The 16,267-nt window shown below is 44.4% G+C and overlaps 2 protein-coding genes and 1 long non-coding RNA gene across 5 annotated transcripts; 1 reads left to right on the plus strand and 2 right to left on the minus strand.

Annotated features, from left to right (window-relative positions):
* Nucleotides 1-418: 418 nt before the first annotated feature.
* On the minus strand, nt 419-6,320 carry LOC132449440 (activator of 90 kDa heat shock protein ATPase homolog 1-like). Its single transcript, XM_060041081.1, has 9 exons — nt 5,951-6,320; nt 4,925-5,115; nt 4,401-4,483; nt 3,423-3,540; nt 3,040-3,134; nt 2,488-2,643; nt 1,743-1,844; nt 1,612-1,663; nt 419-977 (listed from the first exon to the last, which is right to left on the minus strand). Exons 1-9 carry the CDS (start codon nt 6,028-6,030, stop codon nt 820-822), a joined length of 1,035 nt encoding a protein of 344 aa, XP_059897064.1. The 5' UTR covers nt 6,031-6,320; the 3' UTR covers nt 419-819.
* A 173-nt stretch (nt 6,321-6,493) lies between these two features.
* Nucleotides 6,494-15,242, plus strand: vipas39 (VPS33B interacting protein, apical-basolateral polarity regulator, spe-39 homolog). 3 transcript variants are annotated; one of them, XM_060041504.1, is made up of 19 exons: nt 6,494-6,629; nt 7,033-7,128; nt 7,218-7,323; nt 7,805-7,945; nt 8,081-8,119; nt 8,467-8,531; nt 8,617-8,673; nt 9,267-9,359; nt 9,440-9,473; nt 9,653-9,755; nt 10,127-10,154; nt 10,444-10,517; nt 11,440-11,515; nt 11,685-11,819; nt 13,707-13,748; nt 13,860-14,036; nt 14,622-14,711; nt 14,799-14,903; nt 15,012-15,242. In XM_060041504.1, the coding sequence occupies exons 2-19, from the start codon at nt 7,033-7,035 to the stop codon at nt 15,030-15,032; spliced, it is 1,482 nt and encodes a 493-aa protein (XP_059897487.1). In that variant the 5' UTR covers nt 6,494-6,629; the 3' UTR covers nt 15,033-15,242. The 3 variants fall into 3 exon arrangements, with proteins under 3 accessions (XP_059897487.1, XP_059897488.1, XP_059897486.1); XM_060041505.1 differs by lacking the exon at nt 6,494-6,629 and adding an exon at nt 6,644-6,667; XM_060041503.1 differs by lacking the exon at nt 6,494-6,629 and adding an exon at nt 6,867-6,891.
* LOC132449711 (uncharacterized) lies at nt 10,129-11,440 on the minus strand. The gene is made up of 2 exons (XR_009523637.1): nt 11,128-11,440; nt 10,129-11,060 (listed from the first exon to the last, which is right to left on the minus strand). It is a non-coding gene; the product is annotated as an uncharacterized LOC132449711 (long non-coding RNA).
* Nucleotides 15,243-16,267: the final 1,025 nt, after the last annotated feature.

A 16,267-nucleotide genomic window follows, 5' to 3' on the forward strand; every position in this document is an offset into this window, starting at 1 on the left:
TCTTGCAGGTCCTGGTCCAAAACGAACTACACTCCAGATGGTTCACTGCCTCAAAAGCTTTGGGAACCCCTTAACTATGGTTCCCAGTTCACATTCTTGTTCCGTGGGTATTTGAAGAGCACACATCATAATCCTAGTCTTGACTATTCTCAGTGTACAGACGTTAGTAAGACGGATGCTTCCTCTATACCAAATCATGACACCGACCTGTTTCAAATTAACCTGTTCACCTGTGGAATGTGAGCATTCCACACCTGTCCCAGCTTTTTGGAACATGTAGCAGGCCTCAAATTCGAAATAAGTTAATATTTGCAAAAAAAACAACAAAGTTCATCAGTTTAAACATTAAATATCTTGTCTTGGTAGTGTATACAATTTAATATAGGTTGAAAAGGATTTGCAAATCATTGTATTCTGATTTTATTTATGTTTTACATAACGTCCCAACTTCATTGGAATCTGGGTTGTACATTATGCTACATACTAGTGGGACAGTAGGGCTATCTCCCTAGTAAAACCTGACCAGTTAAATAGGACCTGCTTATCCAAATATTCCCTGCTGTCAGTAGTGCTGGTAGTGTTGATAGTCAATAGAGTGTCAATATATTATAGGTAGAGTGCTATTGTACCTGTTGTCAATAGAGTTCCAGGAGTTTGTCCATTCAGTGTTGTGTTCTGGCAGTGCTATTGTGTCCGGACAGTAGACTGTCTGTAGTTTCAGTAGCGTGCTGGTACACTGTGTGTCTGTGTCCTGGTGTCAGTTGCGTAGTACATCAAGAGAGAGTCTGTTGAGCCCCGGGATCATCAGTAGGGGGAGGCTCAGTAGCCGAAGGTCTGTTTGATGGCTTTAAAGTAGTATCTCCTCCACCCCTCCTTGGTCCGCTCCTCCTCCCCAGAGGGGACGCCCTTACAGTCCAGTCTGAGCTCCGTCTCGTCCCCCACGCCCTTCAGACGCAGAGTGATGGTGGCGTAGTGCTCTAAACAACAAACAAACACAACAACAACAACTCAATCCACAGAACCACAAGGCTTCTGTTGCAGGTGTATAGGCAAGGCAAGGCAACTTTATTTATATAGCACTTTTCATACACAAGGCAGACTCAAAGTGCTTCACATATAAACATTGTCATACAATAAAATAAAATAATAGATAAGTAAAAGAAAACATATGCAAAGAAATGGGTAAAATAGAAAGTTAAGAAGGCATTTTAGTATTAAAATGGAAAATAAAGGCAAAGTAAAAAAAAAAAGTTAAGAATAATAGCACAGTAATTGCAAACTATATTTTCCTCTTGCAACTCGAGAGATATTCTATTCATCCCAAAGGAGGAATTTGCAATATCAGGTTAATGTAATAATATTGGGATGATATAGAATTTAATACCATGTAATAACGAGATGATGATGTAATTATGTTATTTTTAGGCTCCAACAATGAAAAATATATAATTCCTTCTGAGAAAGCTGAGATGGATGTGTGTGTGTGTGTGTGTGTGTGTCTCTGTGTGTGTGTGTGTGTGTGTGTGTGTGTGTGTGTGTGTGTGTGTGTGTGTGTGTGTGTGTGTGTGTGTGTGTGTGTGTGTGTGTGTGTGTGTGTGTGTGTACTCATACCACTTGGCCAGGTCTTGAATCTCCACCTCATGACAATCTTTTCCTCTGGAATCTGTTGACGAACCATCTAGTTGTGAGTACTAGCCCTAGCACTTCTTAAAGTGCAGTGCTGTTAATATTCAGGTTCTCACCAGCTCAGAAAACTCTCCGTTCACGTTCCCGTCCAACATCTGGAACTTTCCTCCTCGACAGCCGTCCACCTGGGCCGCTGAGAGGGTGAAGACCTGCACAAACTGCACCGGGGCCACGGGTTAGGGTCTGGCTCTGGACTAGTCTACACATCACACATTAAGTAATCCAGCAGAAGCTTTTACCTTCAGCGGTATACAGTGATTTCATTCAGGAGCAGGAAGCGGTTATGAAGCATCTTACTCTACGATGCCTAACCTTGGAACGTGGACAGCGGGCATCAAACCCAAAACCTTCTTACGAGGGGTCAAACCCTATAAACAAACCACTTGACCAACCTGCCCTTCAGGTTTATTGTAATATCCCACCAGGGCCTAAGTTGTTTACAGTACAATTTAATGAAACACACCATTGAAAACCACAGGGGTTAACCTCACCTCATCACATCTCATAATTGTGGTTGTAGTTATGCCCTTCTGGTCATTATTTAGTAATTAATCATGATGTTATTTGTTATTGTTTGGAGACATTTTTGTGTTCGGAACTGCCAGAGAGTTTCTCAAGATAGACGTGGCCGAACTGAGTTTCCAGTAGCCTAGGTTATGGTACATAAAAAACGTGCATGATGCATTCTGATGCATAAGGCCAGCACAGCGGCTGGCCTGTAGGATGTAATGACTGAAAGTGTACCGCCATAGGCATTGTTAATGATACCACGCTGAGTAACCAGGGCGCTGATGTTCTCACCTCCTGGTTGATGAAGGTGCGGTACAATTCATCAGGTGACGTGAGGAACGTCTCCTTCAGACTGAAGCTGCAGGTGGAGATCCTGACCCCTGCAGTACTGCCGCTCCCCTGCTGGGGGCCCTGGGGCACAGCTTTGGCCGGCACACTGGAGGAGATCTGTGGAGCCACATCGACACTACTCAGTGATACTGTATCTGATAGTTAGAAAAGGCCAAAGATACTCCTGCGTTGAATATCCACCGGCGGGCGACCCTTTTTCGTCTTTCCTTCTGCATTCTTCGGTTCATGCATAACCAACTAGACGAAGACCTTCACGTATATGTTCAGTGGTACGACACATCCTCCCGTCACCAGACAGCGCTCAGAAGCAGCAATGTAGAAACCATCCATGCAACTGTCGCTATTAAACACAAACACCACCTCTACATACACTGTGTGCATCCCCTCAGGCTCGAGACAGTAAGTTGTGTTCCAGCAGTAAGACCTGTCAGAAGTGTTTCCGTCAGTAAGAATCCGGCCGTTAGAATAGAGGGGAGGGGGTTCATCTCCTACCTGAGTTCGGCTGGCGGTGACCTGTTTGGGCGTAGGCGCTGGTGGAGGCTGGCCGGGTCCGCTCGCCGTAGGAAGGATCATCCCATGAGAGAAGGCTGGAGCACAGACACCAACGGGTCAAAGACCATCTACTAATACTAGTGCCCCTTCAGGGACATCCCCAGATGGACCCGAGTATCCATCCCTAAATCCACTTCCGGACCTCCTACACAGCGGTTGATTGATGGAACGGTGGTTACGGGTATGTCCATATGATTGGCAGATTGGTTGGATGGTAACAAACCTGAGACCTGAAGATGCGGTGAGGCCAAAAAGGGCTGGGAACCTATTCTAGACGCTGGTGTCTGTATCGAAACCATCTGGGTGTTTATCTAGAGGCTCACCTGATTTGAGGAGGGTCACGTATTCTCCCAGAGCTTTGCGGACCCTCTCCACCCCCTCCTTCTTCATCAGCCCGAGGAGAGGCGTGACCGGTTCGTCTTTACACAGACTCACCGAGATCTGCGGCCACAAACCACACAGTCACCAACACAGTCAGAAACAAACAATCACAAACACACAGTCACAAACACACAGTCACAAACACAAAATCACAAACACACAGTCACAAACACACAGTCACAAACACAAAATCACAAACTAAACAGTCACAAACACACAGTCACAAACAAACAATGACAAACACACAGTCACAAAAACACAGTCACAAACCACAGTCACAAACAAACAATGACAAACACACAGTCACAAAAACACAGTCACAAACCAGTCACAAACAAACAATGACAAACTCACAGTTACAAAAACAAAATCACAAACCAAACAGTCACAAACACACAGTCACAAACACAGTCACAAACACACATCACAAACACACATCACAAACACACAGTCACAAACACACAATCACAAACAAAGTCGCAAACACACATCACAAACACACAGTCACAAACACACAATCACAAACAAAGTCACAAACACACAGTCACAAACACACAGTCACTAACACACAGTCACAAACACACAGTCACAAACACACAATCACAAACCACATGTACTGCCAGGTAAGGTCTTTTTCTGAGATGTTGGTGCAATGAAAGAAAGGAGATACTAAATAAAGCTGCATAAGGATATCACAAAAATATATGCAATATATTATGTATGTAGTATAGTTATAAAGTGTGCAGTAATAACTACACATTTTTTATATGTAACACTTGACTAACCCAACTCAGGGTACATAAGACCTCTTACCTACCCCACCTATGGAAGCACTCAACTACAGCCCACTGGTATCCTGATGACTCTAAGTGCTTGAGCGTTCCTAGCTACTGTCTAGAAGCCCGTGTGAGGAGGCTTACGTCCAGGTCATCCATGTCGTTCTCATCAGAAAGGTTTGCCACCTCCAGCGTGCCTTTGTACTTGATACCGATGGCGGTAGTTCCTGCAACACAGGGGGCAAACATGCAGTGAGAGGCCTGCTCAGACACTGCTGCTATAACTATGTTCGTAACAGTCCTTCCTCTGTTGTTGATTTAAAAAACGAATTACATGCGGAATGTAGTTTCACTTTAACTCTATAAGACTTTAAAAGGTGAAGTATAGGTTAAATTACTTGAGTTTTATTAGTAGTTAATGTCTACAATCAGATGAGGAGCCATGGATACTATAACCAATGACTGGCACATCTCTCTGTGTACAGAACTGATTTGTGATCCTCCACCCCATTTGTTAAAGATCGCTCGGGATGAAAGCATCGGCTAAATAACTAATTGCACCTGTAAGTGTAACTTTAGGCCTATCCAGTAGAGAGGCTACAGAGGCAGGTGAAGACATAACCAGGTAACTAACCTAGCCAGACGACTCACTTAACCAGGTGACTCACCCATCCAGGAGGCTTTGATCACCCACTCGTAGAAGAAGATGAGTTTCCCTTTGCGGTTGTTGATGGAGGCCTCTCCCTCCAGCTTGGTGACATCCGTCAGCCGACAGCTGGCCCCGTCCCGCTCTACCCGACAGCCCACCAGGAGCTCCGTCAGCTTGTCTGTGGACCAAGCCGTCACATCGCGCTCCGTCCTGGGGGGGAAACACACACACACACACACACACACACACACACACACACACACACACACACACACACACACACACACACACACACACACACACACACACACACATACATACATATGAAGCCATCAACCCATATACACACAAGAATACATATACTGATATACATACAAAAACATATAACATACATTTATGCATACCAAAAAACATATTATATGCACACAGAAATACATACACATATAAACACATGTAACAGATATACACGCAAGCACATAGCACACACATACACCGACATACACCGACACACACACACACACACACACACACACACACACACACACACACACACACACACACACACACACACACACACACACACACACACACACACACACATTGGTCTACTTACGCGTGCACACAATATACACACGCGCGCGCGCAAACACAGCGGGCAGAGTTGGACCCCACAGACTCAGATATAAATATCTCTGCATGTGCTTACCAAGCTGCGCTCCTAAAATAACCTTCTGGATCCTTCTGTTCTACTACGACCACCAGCCGGCCAGAACCCCGTCTTCGCTAAGCAAGGCTACAAACAAAGTCAGCTAATGGATCATAAGAACTAGACACAACTTTAAAAGGTTTTGCCATGCAGCAATCTAATCAGTATATTCAGGAGGTACTGACGCCTATAGTAAGACGTCTAGACGTTGAAAACAACCAAACAGCAGCACCTTCCAGCAGGTGATAGCACACTATAAAGTGTTGTTGCGTTAAGTTGTTTTCTCTACGATATGAACGTAGACTCAAGTATTCCCACATCCTTTAGTTTTCCGCTCACCAATGCCAGTTATTCACGTTGGTCGCGTCGGACCGCTCCTCTACTATCCAGCGGGGGTCCCCTTCTCCCCACTTGGCCATAGCCGCACCAAAGTTTCACTGGTTCAAAAAAACACTGGCAAAAATATAAAAAATAAATAAGAGAAAACAATAGATGTTTCCAGTAAGGCAGTGTCGTCCTATAATAATACAATAATCCTTATAATTATCCGTAGCCTCTGCCCAAAGGTATGAAAGGTTCTTCCAATGGTGAAAGTATGTTAACAAAAAAAATGAGTTATTCCATTTATCGTCAGCGCGTCATTTATATATCTGATCCCCTCGCCTCCTCTCGCATGCAGCACTGCGCGTCACCGGCCGCACTGCGCGTCACCGGCGCCGACAGCTGCCCCCCGCCCCTCCTTCTGATGTACAATAAATAACTATACAAACTCAAAAGGATACACAGAAATTAATTATTCAAACATCAAGACAAGTTATATGGCTTGTTTTTTTGCTTTTCCAAAGCTGCCTGTTACGTTAAATTTTTCTTGAACTGTTATGTTGACTATCCGCCTGAGTAAATATGCGCATCTAATTTATGGCAAAGTTGTCCTTCTTGTCTTCCCGTCATCGTATTGTGGTAACGACGTGATGACTACATCTCCCAGAACGCACTGCGCGATCTGAAGCTGCAAAAGGTAAACTGCTGGATCTTGATTTTTCTTCATTCTCCTCCGTATGTCATTATGTTATTGATATTATCTACTGACATTCAACGTTCAGCAAATCTATTTTCATTGTACGCGTCTCGTAGGTCCAATTTATATTCGATTATCTGCACGATATAAGGTAGTTCCTGTCCCATATCCGTGTTAGCAATCTGACATGTTTACTTGTAGCCTACCTTTCAAAGACATAAACAGACTCATGTATTCGGGGTGTGTTTCCCCTGTGTGCGAGGTATTACTAATAGTAGCGAATACATGCATAGCTACACAAGCACTCTTTGTTTAGCCAACGACATGTGTTAGATGTCCATGCAGGTTGATCTAGGCTGGGGATGTATCATGAATAAGCAGAAGACTGCTGTCTTGATTTCAGATGTCGAGGGCCAAAGCAGACGAAGATGATTACTGGAACAGCAGCAAGTTTACGCTGGCTTTCACCTTCGACAAGGAGGATGACGATTATACACGGGTAAGAAATTATGAGACCTGCCACACTAAACAAATTTACACACATACATAAGCTTGAAACCATGAACATTTCATTTTTTTTGAGGGCAGCTAAAAGAGTCCAAAAAGGCTGTGAACAGCATTTCCGCCCTAGCGGATGAAGACGATGATGACGATGACGTGGAGAAGGTCAGCTGGAGCGGAGAGCCAGTCGGAAGTAAGAAGCCTTCAGATTTTTTTCGGTTTTTATTGGGGAAGCCGAAATGTGATAAAGGCCATGTCTGAAGTAGTTTGCTATTTCCCTCATTCCTTTTCACTACACTGAACACTATATAGTCCACTAACTAACCTAGCCTGGGAACCAGAAGAATCTGCCTGCCAGCTCATGTTTTATTTGCCATGGCATATGAGTATGGCCTCCCTCCGGTCAGACAGATTTCCAGTAGTCCCGGCCCGGGTTGGGACAATCACAACCGTTCCATCCAGTATGGGACTGGTTTGATATGACGACTTTACCCTACAGGGGGTGGTTCCCTACGGGAGCGCCTTTAAGGAATTAAGATGAGTGGCTCACACTTTTTTTTTTTGCTTTTATTGGTTGTCCCTGAAATTACACTGCACAATGTTGACGCCCTATTGCACTAACAGGTGAATTAATGGACACTGATCGGCCATGTTTCTGCTACTGTTATCGCCAGGTATCTCCTGGTCCGTGAAGGAGACGGCGTCCAAACTCCGGCCAGCAGGGGACAGCAGAGAGCTAGGCTTCCCCAAGATCAGTGCTTCGCCTTCCCTACCCAAGAATAACTCTGTATATTCCCTCAGCTCCCTCTTCAAAGGTACAGCACAGTACAGTACACTGCATCATACCCTAACCCTAAACCAGTAGAATCTTTAAAGGCATGACTCTCATATCTTGTTTTGAGTCACTTCTTTGTTCTTTGTCCACAACATAATCTCTCTCTGCTCTTCAGCAAAGACCAAAGTAGGCGGCATGCTGTCCTCTAGTGATTGTGAGTAAATCATCAGTTTTTAAACACGTTTTCATGGTCTTTGTGACCATGAGAGGAAAGACTGACGACATTGGGTTGAAGAAGAGATGGAATGACATGTAGAATAGCACTGCAGGTTAGAATTGAACCTGTATGTCGCTAGAAATGTGTGTGGTAGTCTTGAATGTCGATGAATCTATCATGAATCTTTTCATCAAACACACTAAAAGAGTGAAAAGTGATTTAAGTATGTGTGTAATAGTCTTATTGAGCATATTTCTGGTATCCTTCCAGCTCAGTCCAAGTGCTGGTGCAGACCAGATTCTAGAAGGTTCTACTAACTAATCTGATGATTTGTGATTCTGTAGCGTTCAGCGACACACCTGCCAGACATTACGCACCAGAGCTACGGAAACCAAAATGTGAATACAAGGTTAGTATCTTCTAAGCATGGTCATGCAGAATGGTGTACTTCAAAGTATTTCCACTAAAAGTGATTTTATTCGTACCCTTGGCAGGACTACATCAGTAACTGGTCCCCTCAAGAGACCATCCTGAAAATGCAACAGGGAAAGGTAGGAATACCTCCACAGATTTAAGGATCAAGAAGGCTATACTGTACAGCCTGCGTGTGTGTATGCAGAAGTACCTGAAGCGGACACTAGTCTAGCAGATTAGCTCGAGGCAGGTTAGAAAGTCGTGGTTTTACATTTGCACTTTTTGCCGTACCGTGCCGCGCTGATTTGCGTTACCGCTACCAGTTTAAGAGTTCTTTACCGTACCGTACCTCACCGAAGATGAACCTTCTTCGAGGTCGGGCCACTCCAAGTGGACTGTTGTGACACCAGCCCTGGTTGCTGTTCGGAGCAAGAAGTTGTCCCTCAAATTGTAGGAATATAGATATAAGTATAATAATAATAATAATAATAACTGAATAGAGGATACAATTGTGAGTGTTGTGTCATCGACTCAAGACAAGCAAGTCATCTCAGTTAGGACAGGCCTTCAAGCGGGAAGCAAGGTTGTAATTTAAATGGAAATCCCAGCCTCCATGCCTAACCGGGCCAGTATTGTATAGTTGAAAACGCGATAGGTGGTGTATAAAATGCAGGCAGCATCTGCCAGTCACCAGTATTGTTTACTATGCCTTGTTGTGTTCATTGTGCAGGTGGTTTCTCTGGAACGGTTCCAGTCGCTGCAGGACAAGATGCTCCTATTGGACAAGGCTGTCGACGGGCACGACGGGAACATCATCACAGCTGTAGGTCTTCCTCATTTCCCTCATCGTCATCAGAATCATCTTTTTGATTTTATTGACGCAACATTTTCCCTCCATTTCAGATATTAATCTATTTGAAGAGGTCTTTGTGTAAAGGTATGTTTCCTCCAGGCTCCAGTCTTACCAGTCAACCACACAATTAGTTTAATTGTCATTGTAATTGTTAAAGTAGTGTAGTGCACTGGATCTGAAGGCTCACCACCCAGGTCCTAGGGTCCACTCTGTTAACTCTGTAGAGCTGCTGGTCTTATCATCTGCCCTGTTCCCCTGTGTAGAGGTTCTGTTCCGAGAGCTGGTTGGCAGGGAGACAGCCCTGCGACACTACATCCACTACCTAAAGGAGAGCGGGGAGCAGAAAGTCCTACTGGACCTCTTCAGGTCAGAGGTCAACTCATAACCCAATACCCATAACCCTAACCTGCGTCATACATTAACACAACCCTTCCCTTATGTCCTAACCCTTATCCAGAAAATGTTGCAACTTCATTATTGTGTGTAATACTACTAATATTATTATTAGTTTATTGTCTGGCATTATAGTGATTATTAATTATAATTATATATATATATATATATATATATATACACACATTTAATTATATACACACATTTAATTATATATAATTAATAATGTGTAGCTGCTGCAGTGTGGGCTTGTTAAGATTAGGAGGTATTATGTTGTAATATATTATTATAATATTATATCTGTATTATTATATCTTAAAGCATCCCCTGTTTTTCGCCTACAGGGCTTTGGGCCGGACTGAGGATGAGGCGGTATGTACTGTAACACTATCTTATTATACAACTTCTAATTTCACTTCTGTTATACTACCTCTGCTGTCACGACTATAATACGGTCAACCTTTATGCTACCTCAAGTATTAATATTGTAATACCTCCTCTACTCTATATTTACTGTTGCCTTCAAACCCATAGTCACATCATCCTGTACTATTGGATGATTTTTTTTTTCTTTTATACTTTATATTAAAAGTATGTGAGAAGTGTTGGTAGGTGGTGTATGATGGGTGGTAGGTGTGTGTGTGTGTCTCGTGGTGTGTAGCTGCTGCAGTATAAACATCACCTGACCATCACTGATGAAAGCAAGCGCAGAGACTTCCTCAAGACCTGCCTCGGGTACGTTGCGCTGCCTCTGCTATGATTAATGCAGCGTTTACATTTCATCCGTTTTCACTGGAAAATACCAGATTTCTTTCACAATCATAAGAAAGTAAGAACATAAAAGCTGAGCTGCTGGTGATTCATTGTATGTTTGGGATAGGCTCAGATTGTCTGGCCTACAATGCTGTGTCTCTAATATGTAATTTGCCTACTTAGACCAGTCTTGCTTGTCTAAGTAGATGAACTGCTGTTGAGATGTGCCTTTCTTTTAATGCACCACCACAGCTGCTTATTTCTGCAAAAAAAGTGTCCCTTCCTGTTTTGTAATATGTCAGTGCGGGGGCCCACATTCTACCCTGGAAAGCCACAATTGTGGCAATGAAACCTGTTTCAGTATGAATAACAATGCAACGGCAAAGACTTTATTTTGGATTATTTCATTATCTATCCTGCTGCAAAACTTGGCCAAGAGACACAATAAAAAGGATTTCCGAAGATGTGGGAAAGAAAAGTGGAGCATCTGTATTTTTGACAGTATTGATCATGCTTTCTGTATTTCTAAATACCCTGGTTTACTGAAATACCCCGACACCGCCCAAGCCCAATAGAGCGAATCGGTTTCAACAGATTTGCATCTGCACTTTTTTGTTTCCAACAATAAATAAGTCGTTCCTTTTTGTGTGAAAATTTGCTTGTGGTGAAACTAGGCCGGCAGGACATTTTCGAAACATGTTTCTGCAAATGCACGGTGGCGACTGCAGAACAGCCAGATTCACACGTAGTAGTTAAAAATCCAAGCATGGGAGAGGGAACTGAATGTCTGCCATATTGCTCTCATTGTCCACCCCCAGTACGTGGTACTGGGCAGCTCCCAGTGGCATGTATGCATGAAGGGTACCCCGTAAATAAGCCTGTCTTTGTCTGGATCTGTCCACAGCTTGCCCTTCTCCCCAGAGGACTCGCTCCACGTCCAGGACCACTACACGCTCCTGGAGAGGCAGATCATCATAGAGGTGAGCTCTGCTCTGCACCCCCCACGCTGTCACTGGAAAGGCTCCAGCTCGGTGTCAAGCTGCCGTTCTACGCGCTCCACAAAAGAGCACGTTGTCGTGGCAGTTTCTCTATCAGAGTTTGAATCCTCGACCCTCGTCAACCTGCCTGACCGTCCCCCGGGTGACCTAGGAGAACGATAAGCAGGTGGAGAGGACCGGGCAGTCGGACGTCTTCAAGAGGTTCCCCAGGAAGGCTTCCATCCTCAACATGCCCCTCATCACCACCCTCTACTACTCCTGCTTCTACCACTACAGCGAACCAGAGGTACCCGAGCCCCCTTTACCCTGACCCCTAACCACCTTAACCCCCTTAACCCTGACCAGGGATTGACCGATATCGGCCGGGCCAATTTCTGGCGTTGATATTCGGCATTTTGACGCATATCGGCATCGGCCTTTTTTTTTTATCCGACGGCCGATAAGAGCTCAATTTAAGACTGGGTTATTTAGGCTCTGATGCAGCCGCGCCTCTCTGTCTGCTGTCACTACGCTGTCTCCAGCATTGTCCCACCCACAGCACCATCTGATTGGTTACACGCAGAGCCACGACGGGTAACAGCCAATCAGCAGTGAAAGCTGCGCATGCACAGTGCTCACACACACACGGCGGAGAGGAGAAAACGTTTTGTCTGGTTTGGTTTCGAGGTAAGGCAGCAGACTCTCCCAAAATTGTAATAAACATCCCAGTCCTCTACAACTCACAACTACTATTAACATTACTGTGAGCTCATTAACGTTATATAAACATTAGCGGCAGCTCTGCTCGCTCGCGGTCCGTCCAGGCGTGCCTGTTAATCACTCGAAACAAGGTAGCTGATAATATCGATATGGAACTAGTCCGTGATAGTAGAAGTCTGTGTGAGTGAGAGAGTAAAAACCTAATAAACTCAATTCAGTCCAGTTTTATTGCAGGGAAGCACGTTAAGCGGTGGTTATACTTCTACAACTGCGTAATGCGCCATCCAACTGCGTAACCACGGTGGTGCCTCGAACCCTCAGTTCTCCGTCGTGGTGCCGGATGCGCAACGCAATAATGCTTTAAAAGTAAAAAATGTGATTGCTAAAACAAGCTATTTACAACCATGACCCTTGCCGTCTCCGTTGTCCCTTGACGGAGTGACGGACACTTAAAAATATTTCTAATCTGATAAGCATATATCAAACATATGCTTAAAGGCATTTAAATGAAGTTAAGTGTTGGAGTTTGTATTATTCAAAATATTGACGCCAATATTTCCCCTTTTTCTGTTAATTAATATTTAAAAAAAAACATCAGTCTATCTCTACCCCTAACCCCTCATCACCACCCCCTACTACTGATACTTCTGTTTGAAGTAACGCCTCCTATCAGTTGGAGAGGCACTGGCCTGAGAGACACTAATGCCGCTTTTCCACTGCATGGTACCAGCTCGACACGACTCGACACGACTCGACTCAGCTCGCATTTTTTGCGTTTCCACCGCGGTACCATGGTATCTGGTACCTGAAGTGGCTGCTTTTTCTAGTACCTACTCGCTCTAGGTTCCAAGCGAGCTGAGCCGATGCTAAAAGGTGACGTCGGCAGACGGCCGGCGACTGATTGGCCAGAGAGTGTGACGAAGTCACGAGAGCGACATGCTGGTAACATCCATAGCAGCGCCGCAGCCAACATGTTCCACTTCTCCAACTTCTTCAACATGCCAGCTAATAATAGTAATGCGATCGATGCCCTCCATTGTTGTTATGTGGGTTCTGTCCATGTGTGGGTTGCGTATGTGTTGTTTGCGTCGCGTACACAAATACGTCACGGCCCTTTCGCGCAGCCGACCCCGCCCACGTCCAGGAGGTACTATTTGCGGTGGAAAAGCACCCGTGCTGCTACCGTGTCGAGTCGTGTCGTGTCGAGTCGTGTCGAGTCGAGCTACATGTGCGGTGGAAAAGCGGCATCAAATACACCAACTTCTACAACTACTACAGAGGGTATCCTAACCTAACCCTTACTAACTATTACCTCCTAAACCTTACCCGAAACCCTCTACCCTTACCTTAACCTTCTGCTGTCCCTTTAGACTACTTTCCATGTTGAGGCAGAGCTGCACCGTTATGAATTAATTCTGAATAATATTGTTAGGGGAACCGTGTCTAACTGTGCGGCCTGTCTGCCTCCTTCCAGGGAACCTACAGTAGTCCTGCAAACATCCGCAGAACCTTCAAGGTTAGGTGTGTGTGTGTGTGTGTGTGTGTGTGTCTGTGTCTGTGTTTTATATATTTATATATATTCCAGTGTTATACTGATATAATGTCCTGACCTCTGTGTGTCTTCCAGTTGGCTGAGAAGCAGTATTTCCTGACCGCCCTCGCGGCCCGGGCTAAGCTGAAGGCGTGGACGGACGTGGACTCCTTGTTCACCACCAGGAACTGGCTCGGCTTCACCAAGAAGAAGTCCCCTGTCGCCTTCCAGAGGGTGCTGGACATCCTCCACAAGAACAACGCACCTGTCCAGGTAACAGCAACACACCTGCAGGTAAAAACAGGTTACCTGTACAGGTAGGAACACACCTGGGCAGGTACGAACAACACAGCTGTACAGATAATAACAACACACCTGGGCAGGTAATAACAACACACTTGGGCTGGTAATAACAACACACTTGGGCTGGTAATAACAACACACCTGGGCAGGTAATAACAACACACCTGGGCAGGTAATAACAACACACCTGGGCAGGTAATAACAACACACCTGGGCCAGTACAAACAACACACTTGGGCAGGTAAGTATTTCTGCTCAATCTAAAAGGTTCAACTACTGCTATATCCTCCTCGACTAAATGTTTGTATACAGCGCACAGGCTTGATGCACTCCACTTTTTCTGTGGAGAATCAGCGTCTTGAATATGTACTACAGCGTTACTACAGCTCGATGCGTTTTCGCAATGAGTCCGTCTTTACGGAGAAATTCCTGAAACGCATCAAAAGAAAACGGAGGGGAAAAGATTGCTTTTGCCCGTGTGGACGGGGCCTCAGAGAGTGAGGGGTGGTTTCTGAGTGACCGGTGAGTTGAAGTGCTTCTCCCCCTGATCCCCAGGTGTTGGAGGTGTATGTCAACCTGCTGGAGGACCTGGAGCTCAAGATCAACATGGCCCACAAGTTTAAATGCCATGACGTCATCATCAACGTGAGACGTGCATCATACACACTTTGTAGTATAATTTTGAGCTCAGCATCTGTATGGCTGTGATTGATGCGTGTCTGGTCCTATCAGACGTACCGAGACACAAAGGACAAGAAGCAGTTGCTAGGATACCAAAAGAAGTTTGCCATGAGCTCCGCGGAACACAAGAAGATAGCAGACGTGCTCAACAACTCTGTAAGAAACACACACACGCTACACATTCGATACACACACACAATCTCTGTATTCAAAGGCGATCAGACCAGGCTGTGATGATGTCTTGACGGTTAAATTTTTACTCAGCAAATCCGTTGGAAGAACTGAGGTTTGGACCACATCCTGACCGACAGTTGTGTGTCGAAAAACAACTCCTGCGTGTGATTGGTCCTCCGGTTCCTGGTCTGTAAATATGTATATACTGTATGTATGTATGTTTACCTTATGTATGTACTGTATAGTGAACTTTTCAATCTGACATGATTAAGTCATAACTGGGATTCATTTTGCATTTCAATAAAGAATTTATGAACTATTGTATGTTTCACCAAATTACTGATTGATCGATTTTGCTAATACGACTAAAATGAGACCATGGCCATTTCTATTTTGTTAACAGTCGCAATAACAGCAACGGTGTAAACAAAAACAATAACAGAAAATACTCACTTGCAGTATTGCTTTTTTTGGCCTGCCCCTATCTCAGCTATGTGTATGTTCACGCACACGAGCGAGGTTGTGGGGATGTGTGAGTGTGTTTTCGGGGACTGCCCCCTTGAATTGCTTGAGGACAAGTTGGCCGTGAATACCTTTTTTGACTACAGGCAGTCCTAGTTGTCGTTGTTATCCTCTCAAAGTCTGTTAAGTAGACCAGCGTTTCTCAATAATACCAGGGCGGTGGAACACCCACATAGACCCCCGCGGACACGCAATGTTGATTTTAGGTTATTCGTTGAGAAAAACTTGCAACAGCAAACGTCTACAAAATGTTTTTCCAATGCTGCCAAATGTCGTCCTTTGTTGTACCTCACGCAGGTAAAATATCTTGACTTTGAATGATCATTTTGATTTTTTAAACGGATAATCCACTATTGCACAATTGGTTAGTAGGCCTATACATTAACTATTGGTTGCAGTGCAGACTTGTCAAGGCAGTTTAAAACAGTTTGACCTATTGCACAAAAGGTGCACGTTTGGTTTTGTAATTAATCTTTCCCATTATACTGGATGCAGTAGCCTACAACTATATATTGTGCATGCAGATGGATTAAAGGTTATATTCATTCGCTCTATCTACAGCAGCCTATGCACAGCAGCGTAGGCCTACTATGGAGGTAGATTAGTGTCTTTATTATGCAATCAAAAATAATAGGTTTGAGAGCAAAACTTTCCACACTAATCAAAAAATGTTTTATTGCAAGATAAATTAATGTGATAAAAAAATGATTAATGGGAAGCCAAAAGTTTTGTTTGCGAATCAAAAAGTTTTGACACGTCTCTATTGGCCAGTCTCGATCGGAGTGACAGCTTGGCAACAGTAACGAGAGAGGGAGCTCCCGATT

This window comes from Gadus macrocephalus, chromosome 21 (genome assembly GCF_031168955.1).
Source record: "Gadus macrocephalus chromosome 21, ASM3116895v1".
NCBI classification, from domain to species: Eukaryota; Metazoa; Chordata; class Actinopteri; order Gadiformes; family Gadidae; genus Gadus; species Gadus macrocephalus.

What these genes read in the sequence shown, in the direction of transcription:
- vipas39 (XM_060041504.1), top strand. Translation starts at nt 7,033, where the DNA reads ATGTCGAGGGCCAAAGCAGACGAAGATGATTACTGGAACAGCAGCAAG. An exon ending in ACGGGAACATCATCACAGCT is followed by an intron (nt 9,360 to 9,439) that starts GTAGGTCTTCCT and finishes CCTCCATTTCAG; the next exon opens with ATATTAATCTATTTGAAGAG. An exon ending in GCCATGACGTCATCATCAAC is followed by an intron (nt 14,712 to 14,798) that starts GTGAGACGTGCA and finishes TGGTCCTATCAG; the next exon opens with ACGTACCGAGACACAAAGGA.
- LOC132449440 (XM_060041081.1), bottom strand. Translation starts at nt 6,030, where the DNA reads ATGGCCAAGTGGGGAGAAGGGGACCCCCGCTGGATAGTAGAGGAGCGG. An exon ending in GCACCTTCATCAACCAGGAG is followed by an intron (nt 1,845 to 2,487) that starts GTGAGAACATCA and finishes GCCCCGGTGCAG; the next exon opens with TTTGTGCAGGTCTTCACCCT. An exon ending in ACGGAGAGTTTTCTGAGCTG is followed by an intron (nt 1,664 to 1,742) that starts GTGAGAACCTGA and finishes GTTCGTCAACAG; the next exon opens with ATTCCAGAGGAAAAGATTGT.